A 22,044-nucleotide genomic window follows, 5' to 3' on the forward strand; every position below is an offset into this window, starting at 1 on the left:
AGCATTTCTAAAATAAGATTATTGGTCAGTTTTAGACAAGGGAAGGCAAGATGGTTCAGCCTGTTAAAAACACTTCAGCTAAAACAGTAATCCTCCGCAACATATTCACGCCAGAGTGACTCAGAGGCCAGCGGCTATTGCTGCCTCTGGTTATGTCGGCGAGACAGTTTATTTGAGGGACACAAACGCACTGCACCAGATAAATTAATACCACACTAGCACGAATATATAAGTGCAAACATGTGGAAAATCTGACGAAGTCAACATTAGGAAATCAACATTTTAAATTTTGATATCTACATTTAAGTTTCCGCTGCAGGAGCGCAGATATTAATGATAAGACAAACATCTGAAATGGAGGAAACTTTACACCGATAAAACTGTGGTGTGAGGCAGGCGAGTCAGACAAAAAACGTATATAAAATATTGTGAGGAAACTCTCTTCTCAGGGGGCAGAGAAAGGACTACTTGGAAGATCTAATCATAGATGGGAGGATAATGGAGTTTAAAAAAAAAGTATGTGAGGATGAGAAGTAGCTTTGTATAGGGTAACTGCGACAATTTTTGCTAACAAGGAGATAGATACAGATTACTGTCTTTTGGGATTAGAGACCATGTAGTTTGATAGAATGTTAGCAACATTCTGCAGAGGAACCTGCTGCCTCCAACTTCCCTCTTCCAATTTTATCTGCTCTTCTACCCTGTGGATGGAAGCAGCAGGTTGCTCTGCAACACTTGCCTACACATGGAGTTCTGGCTCCAGTCCTTCATACCCTTCTGTTCTACTGACTGGGTCCTAAACATGAATTGTGCTGAAAAGTGGCTGAACGGCAGCAGAGCCAACCCATTCCAATGATAGGTAAGGTGTGGAGGAGCTGCTACCCACATTCGGTAATCAATCTAACAGTACACGGAGGTGAGTGGTGAGCTTCACATCCCCGGGAAATAGTCCCCAGTACCTATCGGGCAGGGTCTAAGTTCACTCCAGAGCCAATCTGGATATGGTGGCAAAAAGAAAGAATTCCGTCCCCACTGGGAATCAAACCCTAATTCCCTTGTCGTCCAACCATACCCTAAGTTCAAATGCAGTCTGAGCAACAGCAATGGCAGGACCACAGAAATGAAACACTAAATAACAGGAAGCCTTTACCTTCACCATGTATCTTTGTATGAACTGATTTTATGATTTCCATTTTCTGAAGAAAAAAAATATGGAGACCCCCATTTAATGTATTCAGCTCAAGGTTTTCCTTCCTTCAATGCTCAGATTCAATGATCCCAAGTCAATAATCATCGCGTTATATTTCCTCCATTTAAGATTTTCCTCGGAAACCTTAAATGAGGGGGGGTTTCATAAATATGAACAAATCGAAAAATTACGATACATGCACCGTGTTTTCATGGCAGTAAATAAAGAGGTCTTTAAGTTGTGCTGTAAGAGTGAACCTCCAATGGAAAGGAAAATCCAAATTTACATTATGACAGAAATGAAACTTGTATTATAATAATATTATTGATAATAATAAGAACACAAATAAGTTATATGTTGCCAGCCCCAACGAAAAGAAGTGACGGATATGGTAAGCTTTGCCTGCCCTACTTAGATATACCACAAAATTAGTCTTCAATACTCAATAAATGTGACGGCTGTACAACATATGCAGTCACTACTCTTAACAGTGATGAAAGCATCAATAAACAAGTTTCAATCTTTATATGATGAATTACGAAGATAAATCCCAGACACTTCTAAAAACGAAAATGTTCTTTCCTACTCATAATCATTGAGCCGACCGTCTGGAAAATGTGGAAGCCTCCACGTCTCACAACCCTATGAGCGTCCACACGAAAAACTATTCAAAAGTAGCAACAAGGGACACCAACAGAGATATGAGAGAATACAATTGAAATGGATTTTAAGGAAATATGTTGTGCAGATTGGGAACTAGATTATGATATGAGAGATAACTGTTTCCCCTACAGTAGCTACCTTGGGTCATGTTGTACAGATATGGAACTAGATTATATGTGAGATAACTGTTTCCCCTACAGTAGCTACCTTGGGTCATGTTGTACAGATATGGAACTAGATTATGATATGAGAGATAACTGTTTCCCCTACAGTAGCTACCTTGGGTCATGTTGTACAGATATGGAACTAGATTATGATATGAGAGATAACTGTTTCCCCTACAGTAGCTACCTTGGGTCATGTTGTACAGATATGGAACTAGATTATGATATGAGAGATAACTGTTTCCCCTACAGTAGCTACCTTGGGTCATGTTGTACAGATNATAACTGTTTCCCTTACAGCAGCTACCTTGGGTCATGTTGTAGAGATTGGGAACTAGATTATGATATGAGAGATAACTGTTTCCCCTACAGTAGCTACCTTGGGTCATGTTGTAGAGATTGGGAACTAGATTATGATATGAGAGATAACTGTTTCCCTTACAGTAGCTACCTTGGGTCATGTTTTCACAATAAACAGCAATTATTTCCCTAAACAACAGTCTTCAAAGCACTGAGAGTGATAAATGGAATATAACGTGAAAGAAAATTGTTATATCTGGAGCAATAAAGAGTAGATGTTGAGAAAAAACATAAAAACTTTGCAACAACAGCCTGACTTCCTGGAAAAGATTCAACTTAGACCCAAACATCAAGGAATAGTGTTAACCATTGTACTGAGGCCTATGTTGGTGCAACATCTTGTCTTTTTCATAACTTCTGTTTCCACTTCCAATTTATGTTTTAGCACACGGCTTCATGTACCCGTAACCTTGAAGTGTCTAGGAATACCGCTCTTGGCTCATCTAAACATCTACTGTAAATAGGAACTTAAATGTACAGTAGGGAGAGGTGAACTGACAGAATAAACGTTACCTTGTCTAGTTCATCCTTTTCTTTACTCTCGGTTGGGTACGGGTCATTTGGTCGCAAGTTTTGAACCTGAAAAACAGACTGTGATCAGAAACAGAATCCACTTCCTTCCCATTATTAAGTTTGCTGCCTGGTTAAGGGGACTGCCAAACAGGGATCTTTCAATCTTTTAAGCTGGTATAACTGTCAATAAAATCAGTGGTTGATAGGGTTGCCGTCTTGGGTTTAGGTCCCTGAAGGGACAAGCAATTTTCTTTCTTTGAAACCATGTCTAGAACTGGTTCCCAGTCTTCCAGTGAATGTGTATGGGATGCAGAGGGGGTCTATGATAGGGAAAATGGAACGGAGGCATGAATATGACCAGTTACCTCCATTTACAGTCAAAGTCTATAATGTGTACCGACTTACTTCCAAATCTCAACTCTGTCCCCCTTCCTACTACGTAGGTTTCAGATATTTTTCTAAAGTTTTTCTTTTTCTAAGATGTTATAGTGAAATTTTTCATTTGGCAAAATCTTGTATTTAGTGAATACTTTCGCTGGTCCCAACCAAAGTCCAATACAAGCAACATATTATTTTCCTGTAGTTAGTAAATTCTGATTCAGTAAATAACCAGCATTTAATTTTCAACCTTCTGCAACTTTTATTTCAGTGCAGTTTGATTATGATGAAAACAATCATATCACCTGAAGAAAGCCGTCTACTGGAATGTAGCACCGTGTACATATTGTAATCTACATACCAGAAGACGGCATTTTTCATAGATACCGCAGTGAAAACCTCAAATCTTACAATCATATCACCTGTTTGCTGGAAACTGTTATACATAACCATGAGCTTATATCACACAGCGAACACACATATAAGCCACACATGTTATGACATCGTAATCGTTTTGACTCTTGAGCAACTTACTTTCAGTGTTTATTGTCATGCCATTAGTATTTTAGAAATTAAGATATTATTGTTTATTCCTTGTTAGTTATTAGCCGTCTTACGTGAAACTTGCCTACATAACTGGTGTATGCACAGTACATGCTTCGACCAACATTGGTCATCTTCAGTATCAAGATATTACTGATTATGATACTGCATTTATTTATGCAAAAACAGTTTATTTAACTACTTATGTAAAGAATTTTTTTCTCATAATTGTGTAGCGCAAGTTTTAGATGGTTTCTTGTTGTAATTTTTATTAACTCACATTTACTGAAAAATATCAAAGTAGCATAAGAAAAGTGAGTCCCTCGCACAGTCATTAAATAAGGATTTTATGTTAATCAGATTCATGTTTTGTGAGAAGACAGGACCTGTATACACAGAACAAAAACAATACTATAAGCGGGCAGGGCGGAAAACACAGTCGAAGGGGCATATGCGATAACCGCACCAACAAAACTGGAAACTACATATACATAAAACCCATGCCACTGCAAAAAGAATCCAAACACGGTGATAACTGGATAAAGAACAACAGCCCCAAAGCAGAAATTTGTTGAGTTTTAATTGTTTTAATGATTTTTAATAGAGTACACTTATTTTAAATGGGATATATTGCATTTACATGTGGTACGTGAAGTTGCACATACTACACAGCGAAAACAGTTTTAGCAAATAGACACACCTGACAATGGCCGTGTGCGGCCGAAACGTGTAGTGGAAAAAGGAGATAATAATCAGGTTGCATTGGGGACGGAAGTATAGTGTGTGAATGAAAAGTATGTTAATGGAACAAGATGCTTAAATACAATATTGTGAGAAAGAAGTTGATGTTATTTCTTAATATGGGATTCACACTGGCTCTTTTATAGTTAAATTCAAAACCAACTGAATGAAAGGTGCACACTTCCTAGTCTCCGGACCGGAGATAGGGGATAGCTCTGTCTACTGGACCCAACTGAGTAGGTTTTACCTGAAGACGGGTACAAAAACCAGTCCCCAAAACGTTTTTTTTTAAGAAACAGGACGGTTTTTAAGAACAGACAAGATGATGGATAATGTCCAGCAACATATTAATTGTAACAATTTACCATCGTCACAAACTTTTAGATCTTATTTGTCTGTTTTACCTTGTGCTTGTCTCTCTTGCTAGGTTGGGCGTTGAACGGGAGCCCTGAAGGGGGTGGTGGCATGGTTAGTTCAAGCATTGCAGGCGGAATATAGATTGGATGTGGGGGTATCGGAACTGCTTTGCCCCACCCCAGCTTCATTTCATATGCCATCACATCTTTCCCTGTCAACAAACAAGTGTTACAATGTAACCTTTTTCTAAACACATTTATCCTTTATGTTTATTATACGCGACTATTAACCATTTCACTGTTATGGACAGAACAGCTCAGCATCCCCAAAACAATACTCTTGGTTTCTCTTGTGTCACAACTCCATTGGGACTGCACATACCGTATTTACGCATGTATAGACCGCACATTTTTTGCCAAAAATTCAAGAGGAAAACTGGGGTGCGGCTTATATTCGAAATCACATTTCATTTAAAAAAAAATTATATTCATAATTAGTAATACAGGGTGTAATACTCCTGAAATAATATTCCAAGAAAATTATTTTGTCTATAATTTCTGTCTGAAAATTGTGCTGCGGCCTATACACGCACGCAGCCTATACATGCGTAAATACGGTATGTTTTGTATTTATATTACATATTCCACATCCTACAGTCATTTTGACTAACTTTGGATCCATGGAATGCAATGTTATGTTATGTTATTAACACAATCACTACCAATTCTGTCACCTGAAGGACAAAAGTTTACTGTACACCAGGCATGTCCAGAGTGTCGATCGCGATTGACCGATCGATCTCATAGGCGGAAATTATACGTGAAAAGCATGTAAATTCACTTGTAATATAATATTATATTCAGATTTTGAAGAGAAAATATGTATTAAATTTGTCCGTACTTTCAATGTATGTTGCTTTTACAACAAACATCATGTGTCATGTTATTTTTACAAATATTTTTGCTTAAAGCGAGGTACAATGATAGGAGGGGGTGCTAGATCACTGGCAGTTTTTGACACTACAAAGTCAACCACAACCTGTTTGAAGTTGGACATGCCTGCTGTACACCAATGCTGAACTTGTCATGTTATGGGCTCTTACCACTGCATATGTAAGTGCACTTTCCTCTACAGATGTAGCTCAAATGCAGAGAACGTATCGTTCAAATTTTTAGACTAAAAGGCATGGTACATGCAGTGATTATGGATTGTTTCTTCTCTTCCATTTGTTTTGTATGTAGTTTCCATGGATACATGGCTGGCTCAGAAGCTAAAATCTCAGTACGGGGGCACGGCGGTGAATGTGCAAGTATTAAGGAAGGAACTGTTCCGTCTAATAAACACAGTGCTTTAACAGCAACTTGCCAGACAGACTGGTGTCATGGTAATGTTCTAAACTTCTATTTGGAAGGTGCTTGGTTCAAATCTTAGCTGGGAAACCAGCTGCCCTAAGGTTTTTGATAGTTTTCCTCAGTTCCTCCAAGCATTTGCTGATTACTCCATGACAATTTCCTTTCAAATCCTTTCCAATTCATCTATCACTTTACCATTTGGTGCAATACTCAAGGCATCATAAAATAATCCACAAGAAAAATAAAAATTATATTTCAGTTCACAAGGATGAGAAATTACATAATGACTAAATTCTGGCAAGTGGCCAACAGAACTTTTACCTTCAAAGATACTGACAACTTCCCACAATAAAATCATGTAACCTGATGCTTCCTTGGTTCACTCCAAAAGAAGCAATGAGAGCAATATTATCATCTTTACTTAAAAAACATAAAATAATTTGAACACATTAAAAATTCTTAAATACCATTAAGAAATTTCAGGGCTCTCTCCCCATCTTTTCTGTTCATGAAGGCTACAAAACCACAATTCCTTCCACGGGCTTTTTCTTCGTCTGATCGGGGCCACATAATCTTAATACTGGCCAGGGGTCCATACCGACCAAACACTTCCATCAGCTGCTGTTCTGTGATCTGAAACAAAGTGCACAAAGCACGTAACAGTCCGGAAAAACCATAAACACTGAATGCTCTGTAACCAAGTTCATCTAAACATTTGTCCTATTTGTGACTAAAATACATCACCATATTTTTTAGACTCTGAACAGAAAACCTTCTTTAAATGTGCTATTTACAGTGAAATCCATATTTACTACATTTTGGGGGAAATGCATTTCTGATAGTAAATTCAGGTTTTCCCGGCATGGGAGTCATATAAAATGACACCAAGAAACTGTTCATATTCTTAAAAGACTTAATTTAATTATGACAAAATAATTTCTTTATAGGTAATAAGTTGTTACAAGAACTGTTTATACACAAACAGAATTACATAATCAATAATATCAAATAAATTCCTTATTACATATGAAACAAAACAAAATGAAAGAATCTCAGTCAAGAATCAAAGCACATAAGTCACAAACTGAATGATTCTGGTGTGTCAAAAATGTGATGTCACATGCCAAAGATCATGGTTGTGCAGTAACAATTTCAAACTGTGAGAAAGACATGAATACTAGCTCTTGCACTGACCACAAACACACTAAATCAAGGTACAAATTCTGGAAGGTCAAAAATTTCTTTCACTAAACACGGGTTATTTACTAAGTCAAGATAATAAACCATGTAGTATCCGAGACTCTCATAATGATGGTTATAAGGAGTTCCATCTTTGGGATACAACTTCATGTAGTCTGCTGAAACATCAGAAACCTTCTTCACATTGATATCTTGCTTTGCTTATTCTCCAACCCTGAAGATGGAGACGGATGTGTTCCTCTGAAATGTCGGTCAACTTTCAACAGACTACACGGTGATATATCCCAGAAGACAGACCTCTTCAGTTATTAAACTGCTCGCATTAGGCCGCTAACAGAAACAGAAAATTGGGATTTCACTGTATATGCACATGAGACAGTATGACCGCATTTAACATGAAAAACTTGTAACATACCTTTGGATTCAGGTTCCCCAGGTACAGATTTGTGGTTGTCGGATCTCCATTATCGTATGAACCATATTTGGACTCTTCAGCTGCTCACAGAAATAAATCTTTATAATACCATAATTCCGATACCGGTCTTTCATATATATATTAAATAAAGTAACATCACCATCTTATTGTAGGGTGTGATAACTGTGCAACATAGGAACTTTCTCAATGCAATGTCATACGAACATGGGTCACAGTTCTGGGTGGTGGGGGCCACTATAAGTTAAACTTACACGTCTTTACTGCAGGCGCTCCGTCTTCTATTGTAGATTTGATGGCACCTTTATATTTGTGTCTCTCTTCCCTCTCTTCCTGAATACTGAAACATAGCAAGGGGTGATCTCTCAGCTCCGTCATCTTCTTGGTACACAATTTTAACCCTTAATATTTGGGAAGGGAAGATTTAAATCTCACATTACTATAGCGTAAGTGGCAGGATACTGAAATGGCCGAAATGCCATTCATATTGAAAACAATGCAATGCTAGGCCTTCAGGACCCATCCATAATCACAATGACATCACACAGAGACAATAAGGTTAAACACTGACAACATATTTGGTAGTGGGAACGAATCTCAATGAGGTGGATGTTTTAATTTACCTAATCCTTCCAGCCACAATATGGCCCTGGGGTTGACTCAGCCTTTAAGAGAAATGAGTACCAAGAATGTTCTTGGGGGTAAAGGATGCCCGGTGCTTAAGGCTGACAACCTCACAGCCATCTGTGAGCAGATTGTCTAGAAAATGTGGGAACCTCAACATCTCACAACCCTATGAGCCTTCATGGCCTGTTACAGGGATAGATTTACTTTACTTACTGACAACATACTATCCTCCAATAATAAGCGAAGGCAAGCAAATTAACCACGTGTAACATGTGTACTGCACATGCCAAAAAAACAGCATAACTTTCAGGTGATTCTAACCATTGCTATCAACAAACAGAAACTTAATGTATCCCTGAATAAATAGTAGAAAGCTCAAGGTCGACCAGTTCTAGCAACCAACTGCCTCATGTTCTCTTCACTGGAGGGCAGAAGAAGATGAGGCAGTTAAGACAGACTGACAAAACCTTATGTCATTCCAGACCTTTCTCTCCCTCTCACGTGCTCATGCCCGCACACACATACACCTTCTGATATACATGAAATTCTATTTGTTTCTGTCAGTTTCCATTTCCAGCTGTGGACACAATGGAGAATAGTAAAACATGTCATGCAACTTATACTGCACTCTTGCCAATGCAATGTAACAAGTATTGCTGCAGAATATTTTTGGAAGTGATTTAAAGCCTCATTCCCAGTCTTCTCTTTATTTTCATAATTAAATTCTGATTTTTAAACGTGAGTGTCATTTCTTTTTCAAAGTTTTAACTACTATGTACTGTGATACTGACAAAATGACAACCAAATCCCAGGCAAATAATGGACACTTCTACCTTCATTCATACAGAACACAAAAACCAAATGAAAACATGCAGTTACTTACAGTTTAAGCTCTTCCTTAAACAGTTCCAAATTGCTTTTCTTTTTTTCCCTGTCTCGTTTCTTTCCAGGACGATCTGGTTTCCGGTCGCCAAGCAGCCGTGCATATTCCTGCGCTCGCTCTGCAGTTGTGAGTTTGTCTGCTAGTTCTGACAGTCGAGACTGTGGCTTGTAGAGCTTTCCCTTCTCCCTTGTGTCTTCCTCTATGAGATTTAATATTAGGAATAACTTGTTATTCAGTATTCAGTATTATTTATTTTTCTTTTCAACACAACTGTTAATTAATGGGGAGCTACAAAACTTGTACTCTTCTCCAAGTATAATTAGAACGATCAACTCAAGGAGGATGAAATGGGCAGGGCATGTACCACGAATGGAGGAGAGGAGAAATGCATACTGGTAGGAAAGCCGGAAGGAAGGCGACCACTGGGAAGACCAAGGTGTATGTGGGTTGACAATACTAAAATGGATCTCAGAGAGATAGAATGGAATAGTGTGGATTGGATTGATGTGTGGCTCAGGATAGGATCACTGGAGGGGTCTTGTGAACACAGTAATGAACCTTTGGGTTCCATAAAATGCTGGGTAGTTCTTGAGTGGTTGCACAATTGGCAGCTTCTCAAGAAGGGCTCAGCTCCAGGAGTGAGGGAGTGATACAACTGCTAATTAAGCTACCAAGTATGCTTATTGGTTATGACATGTTTCAGCATGTGTGTGTCATTTTCAGGTGATATAATTAAGATTTAAATATCAACCGATTAAAGTAAATTACATTATATACATATACCCCGAACAGATACATTGGCACGTTGCCTTTAACATGAAATAACACATTTGTTTTATTTCACATGTTAAAACTGCCACGTATAGAATACTGCAATTGGTTATGCATCTAAACTGCACCACGGATACTTTTGTACTTAAAATATGCAGGTCTGAGGTTAAATGGTTAAATTACTATGCATGAACATACAGCACTACACACTTAATACTTGTGGCCTCAATTCAAGTGACAACAATTTCAACTCATAATCCTTCCAATTCATTATGTGTAAATCAACCTAGCATTCAAACCTGCAGTGACTGAGCTATTAATGGAAATGTTAAAAAACCATAAACAAGTAAAATAAAATGTGGCCAACAACTAATATGAAAATTATTCATAATAGCTGGGTCTGTAATATGCAACATCACTGCTAACTCCATTTAAACAAGAACAAGACTGTAAAGCAATTCATAGTAAAAGTAACAGTACCAAACTACACTGAAAATTTTTTACACTGATGTATTTCAATTTTGTTTATAACAGAATTCTCCATTCCACTATTGCATTATAATCTTGAATGATAAATTCAGTGTTAGGACTAAAATTGTGGCCCCCAACAGCATGGACACTACATTGGTAAGAATTATCACTACTCAAATTGTAAGATATTTTTTATAAAATACATTAAAAAATTACACACTATATCATGGATGGAACATTACATATTTTGAACATCAAAATGCTGATTATAAATTAAAGAATATGCAAGTTAACTTCATATGAAGTTATAATGAATACAAGAAATTTTAAATAAGCTTAAATAATTGAATGTTTAAGAAATGGTTTAGTACTGAATTTCTGATCAGTAAAAAAAAAAAGGAAACTTTGAAGAGTGGTATAAACTGATTAAATCTTATATCTTGTTACTTGAAACTCCCAAAGAGAGTTAGGGGCCCCACTTAAGAATAGCTTAAACAAACCTAAAAACTGCAGTCAATTTTGTACTTACGTCGACGCCCAGCATCATATGTGCCAGCCTTAACCCACACCTTTCCAGCCTTACTGGGTGTTTCTTGGAATGTTGCCACAAACTCCTCAAAAGCCTGAATGAGAGGACAATTACACCATTAAAAAACAGGACTTTTAAAAATGATTAATTAGGTGAACTTCGTGGCTTAGAGATAAGGTTTGAATGAGATTAAAAGATCTCATTGCAGTGACTGGGAAAATGCCTTCCAAGATGTGACGCCGTGTAGTCTAGTATATCGCTAAAAACTTTTAGGAGGAGCCTACTGCCACCATTTTCGAGGAAGAATATTTAGCCAAGAATTGAAAGAGATGAGACAAATATTACAACAGAAAATTTTGCCTGGCACGACGATCAATGGTCAACCTTAATATATATAATGCTGAATAATCACAAATTAAAAATAAAACAAATAGTACACACTTCAATAGTGTATCATGCTGTTTTACTTGTTATGACGAACCTGGGCAGCTGCTTCCTCTTGTTCCTTCTTGCGTTGATCTTCTAATTCCTTTTTAGACATTTGTCGTTTTCCCATCGTGCCGATGGAGAATGCTTTTAGTTTCTGTTCGGCTATTTGCTGCATTGTAAAACCGAAAATGTAATGAAAATATAACTGGGTCTCACTTGAAACTTCGACGACTCAAAGTTACTCTTTGAGATTTGGTCGCACACACGACACGCAATTCATATAAACTGTATTTACTGCTTTCATACGAGGCTGTCTATTACTTTTCCATGGATACATAAATTACATGAAGACAACGTTGTTAAAACAGTTAAAATACAGCAACAACACTCACCTTCATCAACGCTTTATCCGCCATTTTATTTTATCACTGTACTCAGTGTGGCCAACGAGTATAAGACGTGTTGGTGCTTGGGTACTTCTTCTTCTTCTTTATCGTCAACAATGCCTAATTCCCAGACGTGAATTAAATCTGACATATAGTACAAATGTAGAACCGTTGCTAGGCAATGGCTTAGTAGCGATCACGTGGTTGCCCCTAGGGACGAACGCAACAAATGCACAATATCACAGGAAAGGTTAGTGCCGAGATGTTATAAGCAGGGCAACTTTGAGAAGAATTTTCTGAATTGTGGGTCGGGGAGTCAGAGGACAGGCTGCAAATTCACTCGACTTGAGTTAGACAAGTCAGAGTGAGTTAGGCTGGGAAATGAGAAATACACTACTAGTGAAGACTGTATAACGGCTGAGACAGTATAAACTACAGTGACAGGAAGGAGGATAACAGAAGTTGAACTGTTGCAGTTGGTGAGAAAAACGAACAGGTCGGTGAATTTGAGTGTACATCAATATGGGCGAAAGTTCCAGTACTGGGATTCTGGATATAATGGAGACAGGCCTGTATCAGGATCAATTAGAAAGTGAAATAAATGGAATGGAATGGAACAGAAGCTATCATCGCTGAAATCCGAATACCATTCCATCATGACAAATATCCAGAAGCAGCTTCTGTAGTGCAACAAGTATATGAAGTACTCAGTAGCACTGAGAACCTTGTCGGAAGCACACCAGCTAAAGTGAGGGAAAGCTCTGAGTGGACCTCTATTGTGAATAGCATGGAGAACAGTAAATTTTTGCAAAGCTCTAGATTGGAAGCCGCATTGTATTACTCTTTACGGCATGTATGCGGTAACAATGAATGAATTGAAGACCATCCTGAAGGTGAATGCACAGGCAGGACAAATTGGAGCAATGAACAAACGCTCATTGGAAATGAATGGCTCAGGATGACGACTTCCAGGAAGTAAAGAGACGCAAGAGGCATATCTCTAACAATACATCGCAAACAGCCAAGAAGTCGACTAAACCAGTCCCAACACCCGCACCTGTCACACTTGACTGATGCATAACTACTTTTTACTTGCCTTTATTGCTGGCATGTACTGTCCCCATTCATAACTACTACAGAAACACATGGTCAATCATACACTGCATTCTGTTTTATACATACAGATAATAAACGATGCATATTAAAATGACAGGCAATTTAAATGAGTTAACAGAATACAGAACTGGAATGGGCCCCTTTTTATTGATATATACATGATCTGGTATCTGAAACGGTAGCAAAATGACAGTGGAGTACAATGTATACAAACACAACAAACACGCTTCATGAAAGTATTGTCAATAATTCTTGGTGGTAATTATTACTGTTTATACCAGTATAAATGGTTTAACATTATGAATTGCTCTTGGTATTTAAAGATACATTAGTTTAAAAGAATACTAACAACAGGATAACAGATCTGAGGTTCTCACAGCAGCGAGTACAAAGAGGAGAGTCTTGTGGGTTGTAATGCTGTGTAGTTCAGTCTAAGTCCACCAACACTTCAGAGGAATAAGCTGCCTCCATCTTCAGGATCACAGAATAAACTAAGCAAGAAACCAGAAGTATATTCTAAAGGTTCTGATGATGGTGCATAACACTCAGAATTACTGAGTTTTTTTACTCATCCATCGTCCGATATTCTGAAATCTAGAGAACACAAATATTTCAGAAACTGATCTGTTTCTGTCCTCAGGTGAGTGGGGAGACACCTACTCCACTGATTCAGGTTAGCTCTTTCTAAGGGACCCTACAGAGTTGGTGTCTCCCCACTCACCTGAAGGTGGAAACAGTTCCAGTTTCTGAAACACTGTGTTCTCTAGTTTTTAGAATACCAGATGGTGGACAAAGTCTGAAAAACCCAGTACTTCTGAAGAAACCAGAAGCATGTTTCAAGCAGGTTGTAACCCGCATCTAGCTTGGCTTACTCTTCACTGCTGAAGATGGAGACCAAAACATCAGGTTTTTGCTTAACTATGTAGCATTACAATCCAGGGGACTGTCATCTTCATAATTCCAGTTAGTCACCAATTTCTGTAAAATCATCAACTGTTGCACCAATTAATGGTGCCTGATTGCCTTGTTCTTCCATGAGCAGCTAGTAGTATGAAGAGATGGTAATGACACTACTGAATAGTGACTGTTTATTTCCTTGAACATTATTATTTCTGTTACTAATTTATTATATTTTTCTTCAATATTACTTAGTACCTATTCTCATTAAAATATATTAACTGGGGCTTAGGATAGACCTTACCATACAGTCTATGCACAATTCAGCAGTTTTACCTCAAATCCATATGATGTTATGCACTACTGACTTGCTGTCACACTTTGGTTGTGCTTGTTAGAACTAACAGACACAAAATTCAAGGGACATTAAACCACTCACTACAATCTTTTGGGTGCCACAATGTTTTTACCATTTTGACACAGACTTCTTAGATCACCATGTGTACAAAATTTATGAGACAGACTATCATATTAAAACACAAGAGGTGTACTGCAAACTGAAAACACAGAAGTAAAGAAACAGTAGTTAAACCAAAAACATCAGATAAATAGGATACAAGACAAAGACTAAAAAAATACTTACCCAGATTTGATGGATAGAGTAACACAGGAAGACCAAAAATGGGATAGGAAGATCAGTTTTTAAAATTTATGAACATCAAAATGGGCTTCTAGCCTCAAGTTGGATGAAGAATAAGACGTGGTGCAACACTCAGAAAAGACTCTACAATTAATACAGACCGCCATGGAAACCTCAAACATCATATTCAAAACTAACATAGCATTCTTTAACTTCAGATTTGTTAACATAATACATCAGTATGTCCTACTATGGGTGAAAATGTATGCTTAACTTGCTAGTACAATTACGGATGTCAGTCAATGAACAATGTATCTACACAGAAGACATACAAGCAAAAAAGATATATATGAACGGTCAACATGCTTGAAACATATACTGAGATTTGTTCATGGAGTTCAGATATGAAAAACTGAACAGTCAGAATATAAATCACACATTTTAACTGTTATTATGAGAAACTCTATCTCAGATTGTATTTCTTGAATTAAGAGCCACTTCTGTTCCAGACACACATGCTGGGCACCTGACCCAGAAGATATAACATCAGGTCAGGAACACAGTTATAAACATAAACACGCATTCACTGGCACACATTCAGATATATACATATGATGATTATCATACTTTTACTTTGGTTTCATCAATATATTTCATTCACAAATTATTATAAAAGTAGTATCAACACCACCAGTCGGGACAAAAATGTGTCTGTATAATTCCTAAATAGAGCACTAAAGAAAATTATTAAAAAATACATGGAAACAACAATTATAAGTAGGAAAACTGTTTTTATAAAACACTATATTGCATGCTGTTTCATTAGCAGATGATTATTTGATAATTACAGAAACCAACTTCTGCTCTTCTTGCTACAACTTACATGTACAAGATACATGGTATATATAAAAACTACTAGGAAACAACTACATTCATCTGATTAGGAAGGCTTTTTTTTTTTTTGCTCTTTTCAGAAACAGGACATTGAAAACAAGAGACAATATAAAAACCAAAGTTTTTCAAATTCTGCAAACAGTTCATTTTAAGCCTCAAATTTCTTTTTATGGAAGTGCATTTTTAAATATTATACCACTATCTCCCAGAGGCTTGTGTATCTGAATACCAGAACAAAAAATGTGTTTAAAACAAATGGGACCCAGAGGTCACAAACATAACAAAAGATTGTAAGATTTGAGGCTTTCACGGCGGTGACTATGAAGAAAGCAGTCTTCTGGGCTTTGGCGCCGTGTATATGTGGTGTTAACCGACGTTTCGGAGGAACGTATCGCCCACATCTTCAGGGTTGAAGAAAAAGTATAGGTAAATCTGCAAGCGACAACACCGTGAGACACGGTAAAGCAGACTGCGTTACCGTGTCTCACGGTGTTGTCGCTTGCAGATTTACCTATACTTTTTCTTCAACCCTGAAGATGTGGGCGATACGTTCCTCCGAAACGTCGGTTAACACCACATATACACGGCGCCAAAGCCCAGAAGACTGCTTTCTTCATAACAAAAGATTGGTAATTTCTTTAAAACGCTGTCAAAGCATGCTTTCACAATTTAATGTCGTCACCGGAAACTGTAGTTAGTTAGTTATTGGAGAACGTGGGTTTCCCCATGCACTTAGACCAGTATTGGTCCACTGTGCTTCCCTCTATGATATTCTACCAGTCTCTATACCCTACCGATATTGGTGCATACCATCAGTCCCGACCAAGCCAGCGAGTTCGGCCTCTACTGGCTTAGCGGTATCTATAATGCTTCCCCCATCTATCAGAGGCGTTAGAGACTACTGTTGGGCGGGAAATGTCCTTGAATTTGGCTCAGTGACCTCTTTGGAGATATGAGGTTTGTTTATGTGCGTAAAGCTACAACACAGGACCCACGGCTTAAAGTCCCTCCCAGAGGACTTGTTCCCTGAATTTTTCCGCCCTTAAAAATTCCACGACCTCCGCCGGGTTTGAACCCGCATACCACGAGTCATGAGGTGGGAACGTTACCTCTAGACTACGGAGGCCGCTACCAGAAACTGTAAATGAGAGGCTTTCCTTAAAATACCCCCTTGTATTATGCTGAATGAGTTGTGGTTCTCATGATAACATTTTGTATATACTTAAAAAGAAGTTTGTTGCATACTGCTGTACCTGAAGTGAACACGTTGAGAACATAATTAGAAATTTATACTGTAGTCCAGTTACTGAATATTTAACAACTTTAACACAAATCATTAACGCTTTCAATGACACACAGAGTATATACACAGGCTATGCATATTAGTCTGCACTGGTCTGCATTTATTTCACTGCCTATTCTAGAGCTTATAATGAATGCATATTTAATTTGTTATGTAACATCAGAACCGCAAAGAACTGCCCTTTCCTTTGCAACCATGGCAAACAAACGAATACTGACATGCTATCTGAGTATTTTTGTTATGATGCAGTACTGGCAGCTATCTTCTTCACTGCATTGTATAGGCAGCTGGGGGAGAGGGAGGGGGAGGTGATGCCATGGTGCCTTCTTGAGCGCTGGGGCACTGCCTTTAAAGACAATGATGTGAATCATTATGCTCTTATTGCTTGTTTAATTTCCAGTCTCTTAGGTGGAAGCATTGACTTCTTTAAGCTGCTACGTGCATTTCCTGAGCTATATGTCATTCAGTTTTATACATAAAAGTGTAAACCTATCATGAGGTAACAGTGAAATTGCCTTGAACCTTCATTTATGCCTATTTATTTCAACCTGAAAGTGTGGTACATACCACCCTTTGGTTTTAGGATTACACTCCTGCAGGCAATCAGGCCTCTTATAAATTCACACACTCATTCGATCCTTTCTATATCGTGTCATATTTAAGGGCTTAAAATAAAAAACAAACATTAACAATATGTGTGTGCATGTGTGTGGGTGTGTATACAATGAAAAAGTATGCCTCCTAATTTTTATACAATATAATTATACAATACAATTATAAAACAATAATTCTGTCTTGTTTCATTTCTCTTTTGCAAACAAGATTACAAAACAGAATGGAAAGAAGTTTATCTTGTCCCCACATTGCAGTTAGTCAGCTGAAGGAATTCAGAACCTTAAAGTGGGAAGTGAAAGCAAAACTCCATTACACCAAGTAAAACATAAATACCACTCGACATGTAGAACTATTAATAACATTCCAAGAGGTTTGCTTCCAAGATAGACAAGATCAAGATATATTCACTCAACTGAGATTTTTTAAGAGAAGGGTCAGAAAAGATGGATGATAAACAATGGTGTTAGATATCTATCTCTATGGGTAAAAATAAACTTTGAGAGAGAAAGTTTTAGGATTTGAAGTTCTCACAGCCATGGTTATGAATTGTTGCACCTTCTGGGATAAAACATTGTATACTTTGTCAAGAGACTACACAGCATTATATCCCAGAAGACAGAACAACTCATAGAGAAGAACAACCAGAATGGATCTCAAATGAAAGATTAATGAAATTAATTGTAAACTAACACCCATATAGAAGAAGAGACATTGGTAGACCTCAAAAATTGAATGAAAGTGAACAGGACTACAAGCTTATCTTTGATACATGAAAAAAGTAACACATTCTCTCTGAAGATTACTATCTTTGGGGATGTGATGCTGTGTAGTTGTCCTCCACAGCATTACAACTCTTCAACCCTTAAGATGGAAGGAGCAGGTTCCTTCACATTTATCAGTACAGTAACCTTCATAGCCATGGTCATACCAACATCAAATCTTGCATTTTAAGTTTGTGCACACCTGAGCTGAAGAAGGAGTCTACTTATGAGAACAGAATTCCACTTATTTAGAGACTAATACTGCTTTTAGGTGCAGATCTGTGGTGTAATATGGACTCTGAATCATCATGGGAAGCTGGTGGTCCCACATAAACAGAATTCTGACTTTGCCAGAGGGGTCAGAAGAAGCTGTTAACGCAGATCACAAATCTTACTCTTCAGAGATTCTAGGTTCTCATGACAGTTTCTATGAAGATTACGGTCTTCTGAGACATGATGTTTAGCAGAAGCACATTGTTTTGCTGTGCTGCCATTGTTTCACTCTTAACCTCAATCCTTGTACCCCATTTCCTGTATACAGTCCATATTCTATGGCACGGCTTACTTTTCTACCCTGAAGATGAAGAAAGCAGGTTTCTTGAAACCTCAGAAAATATCCACCAGACTACACTGAATCACATCCCAATTGACAATAATCTTATTCTTCTTCTTCCTTCAACATTTCCACTCTTATGTGTATCACCTAACAAACCTCTCCACATATTTCTCTTTCTAAAGGTCCCCTCTTTAGTACCTCCCATATTGTTCCTTCCTTCTGCATGAACCTTTCCTAACCTGCTGTTTCCATCCTGGTCTCATGATTTTTCCTTTTAGTTTCATCTTATTCTGATTTTTTTTTTCTGGGTCATTTTTAAAACATGCCTATGCCATCCCATTCTGTTATTTATTAGTTTATCTTCTGATGTATCTATCTTTAATTTCTCTTCAACTGTTTTCTTATTCTCTTACTTCTGGTTTTTCCTTCTATACTTCTTGAAAGTTTCATTCAACTATCCAGTCTAATATGGGAAAGCAGTAATTTTTAAATAGAATACAAAATGAAAAAACTGTGTATTTCCAAAAACATATTTAAAATTAACACAAAGGCAGTATCTTAGAACTGGCTCTGTATTTCCTGCCTATGTATTTAACACCACAATTTAAGAACATGTGATGTGAACAACAAAACTTTCATTGCAACATGAAACAACGTGAGGTAAAGTATGAACTTGATCCCAAAGTAACAAACATTTGACAACAAAACTATTACAACTGCAACAACAATAACTTGGCATTATTAACATCACAGAAAATAGATAAAATTATATCTGGAACACTAAGAATCCAGTAACAAATGTAAAATTGTATAAATGTATTATAAACTAAAATACTGCATCACCGATATAATTGCTGATGTTGAAAACCCTGCTTAGTAGAGCAGTGCATGACTATAAGACAGCTCTGAACTTGAGATGATAAGGATCGGAATACATCTCACAGTCAGTCCTATCTCACTGGAATTACCTTAGATAACAGTTTCACAAGTATGTCTCAGTAACAGAGTTATGGCAGTAAAGCCAATGGAACTATTGTGATGGAGACATCAATATCAGGTTACAAACCTCCAAATCAAGACATTACATTTATTGTTTAGGAGATGATACTACACTGAGGCCAAGGAGTTCTCTGGAAGTGCACATAACCTGTCTAACTTTTATGTTTACTTTTAGGTTCCCCTACAGCTGCCTGTGGTATATATCAATCAGGACAAAGTGCTTGTCATAAGCAAAGGTTACCTCTGCTAACTTTCATACAATAACTTCCTGACTGGCAGGGAATATAGGGAAGTATACTGAAGGCAGAAGCATAACAGCTTGAGAGTAGTGTGAAGGGGGACAAACTATGGGACTTCTTTCTGTGGCCTCAGTAATCCTAATAGCAGATCAAGTCATAGAGGTATATCTTTATTGAAGGAAATGGAATCATGAACATTTAGGTTAGCATTTCTCTATCCCAGAATCATCACCATTTTACAAATTTAAATTGAATACTAACGTTCAAATAAAGCAATATTAACTCAGTGTATGATAATGGTATATTCCAGGAACAACACAAAATAGCAAAAGCTTGGAGCTGTTTGTGGAATTTATCATAAATGAGATGAAACAAAAATATGTGCTTATGTATTACTCTTTAAGAGATAATGGGAATGGTTAAGTTAGTTTATTTTTAACTGTTAAGCTCTGGATTGATTTGTTAAATATACTGAGAATTATGAATAATAAAGGCATTTAAGATCAGTTCAAATCAATCAGTGTTGTAGTTATAACAATATGAAGACAGTCCACAGACCCCCTCAGATTCCAGATATCTTTTAAGAGAAAAGCTCCTTAATTGACCAGAATATCGGCATTACAGTTTCCCTAGAAGGCCTTCCTCTTACAAAGTCATCTTTCTTTCTCTCTAAAACCTTTCCTGGACAGTGAGACAAGCCCTTGCAAATCTCCCACTCTCTCATCTCTGATACTTAGAAGCTGGTTTTCTGCTGCATATAATTCATACATTTATTAACACACTGTACTATAATGCAATATATTCAATTTTCAGTGTTTAATATTTTATTCCTTTCACCACGGACTTGAAAGTCTCCATTTTGGGTATAAATAAATTCTGATTAAACAGCCCTGTGATTACTGAATAACCTGTAGCACTAGGTTTTGGAGTAAGCAAATTAATTTATTTTGTAACATTTAAATATAAATAAAATTATAAATTAAGCACAATATCTATGAGAATAATACATACATTTTCTTTATTCACAACAAACATGAGAAAATGATTTGAGACTGTGAGTCTCATGGTGGTCATTATGAGGATTACTGTCTTCTGGAATGTGACTTCATGTAGTCTTGTACAAGGGTACCAACATTTTGGAGAACCATGTTGTCTCTATCTCCAGAAGATATATGTAATGGGGAAAAGAACTGGTGCTCCTAGCATAAAAATAGTTTGTGGTACTACTGTACCAGGCAAACAGGTGATGGTACCATGATACCAGGACTATGGGTGGGCTAGTACATCACAGTAACATGATACTGGGATTAGATGCAGACTTCATCCTAAAAGGGGGGTACCTAACATGTGAAAGGATAGCCTTTTATGGATCACTGTCTCACACTCACCCACTCACAGCCCAAGTTCCTTTTCTCCTTTTCCTATACCTGTAACTCTCATTTTTCTGCACAGTGTATTCATCTACCCTGAAGATGGAGGCACAGATTACTATGGACCATTAGTACTTTCTACCAGAAAATATGGCATCGTTCCCAAAAGACAGTAATCTCAAAACTGATAAATACAAAGGGCATCTGATTTTTTTGTTCCTTTGCCCTGTAATTTTTTCAGTAAATTTCAATTTTATTTAATTTTATTACACACAGATTTATAACAACCATAAGTTCATAACAAAATCACAACATCTTTATCACAAATACTTGTACTCAGCAAGGTTCACAATATCGCTAGCAATCTTACAAGCCAATGCCAGCATTAGACAATCTGAACAAATCACACAGGGATGGCTCAATTCTAAAGGATCCAGAAACTCAATCATCACAACAGAGACAACCGCTCTTCGGGTATCGAGGAATGGGTGTTGCTTTCACGCCAAAGGTAATGCAACACTGGACTTGCCACCATCTTGGCTGCTGACCGACTGTGAGCTGCGGAGAGATCTCCTACCAAATGGTTCCAGGTATGCAGAAGGCACCCAGCCCTCTAAATTTGAACCTGAAATAAACCGGAAGTAGAATATGCATGAACACACAGT

At 37.5% G+C, this 22,044-nt stretch overlaps 2 protein-coding genes across 4 annotated transcripts in view; both read right to left on the bottom strand.

Moving 5' to 3' along the window:
* LOC111869209 (U2 snRNP-associated SURP motif-containing protein) overlaps positions 1-12,019 on the bottom strand; it is a 34,993-nt gene extending 22,974 nt beyond the window's left edge. The window contains exons 1-9 of the mRNA XM_023860520.1: positions 11,996-12,019; positions 11,656-11,772; positions 11,175-11,268; positions 9,404-9,602; positions 8,148-8,233; positions 7,876-7,955; positions 6,728-6,893; positions 4,956-5,119; positions 2,890-2,955 (exon numbers count right to left, since the gene is read on the bottom strand). Coding sequence (XP_023716288.1) covers positions 2,890-2,955; positions 4,956-5,119; positions 6,728-6,893; positions 7,876-7,955; positions 8,148-8,233; positions 9,404-9,602; positions 11,175-11,268; positions 11,656-11,772; positions 11,996-12,019 — 996 coding nt within the window. The remainder of the gene's footprint in view (positions 1-2,889; positions 2,956-4,955; positions 5,120-6,727; positions 6,894-7,875; positions 7,956-8,147; positions 8,234-9,403; positions 9,603-11,174; positions 11,269-11,655; positions 11,773-11,995) is intronic.
* A 7,038-nt stretch (positions 12,020-19,057) lies between these two features.
* LOC111869211 (guanine nucleotide exchange factor DBS) overlaps positions 19,058-22,044 on the bottom strand; it is a 41,981-nt gene continuing 38,994 nt past the window's right edge. For all 3 annotated transcript variants that reach the window (XM_023860530.2, XM_023860532.2, XM_023860531.2), the window contains exon 22: positions 19,058-22,004. In XM_023860530.2, the coding sequence (XP_023716298.1) occupies positions 21,877-22,004 (128 nt within the window). In that variant the 3' untranslated portion in view covers positions 19,058-21,876. The remainder of the gene's footprint in view (positions 22,005-22,044) is intronic.

The sequence above is a fragment of the Cryptotermes secundus genome, unplaced genomic scaffold (assembly GCF_002891405.2).
Source record: "Cryptotermes secundus unplaced genomic scaffold, Csec_1.0 scaffold2069, whole genome shotgun sequence".
Taxonomy (NCBI): domain Eukaryota; kingdom Metazoa; phylum Arthropoda; class Insecta; order Blattodea; family Kalotermitidae; genus Cryptotermes; species Cryptotermes secundus.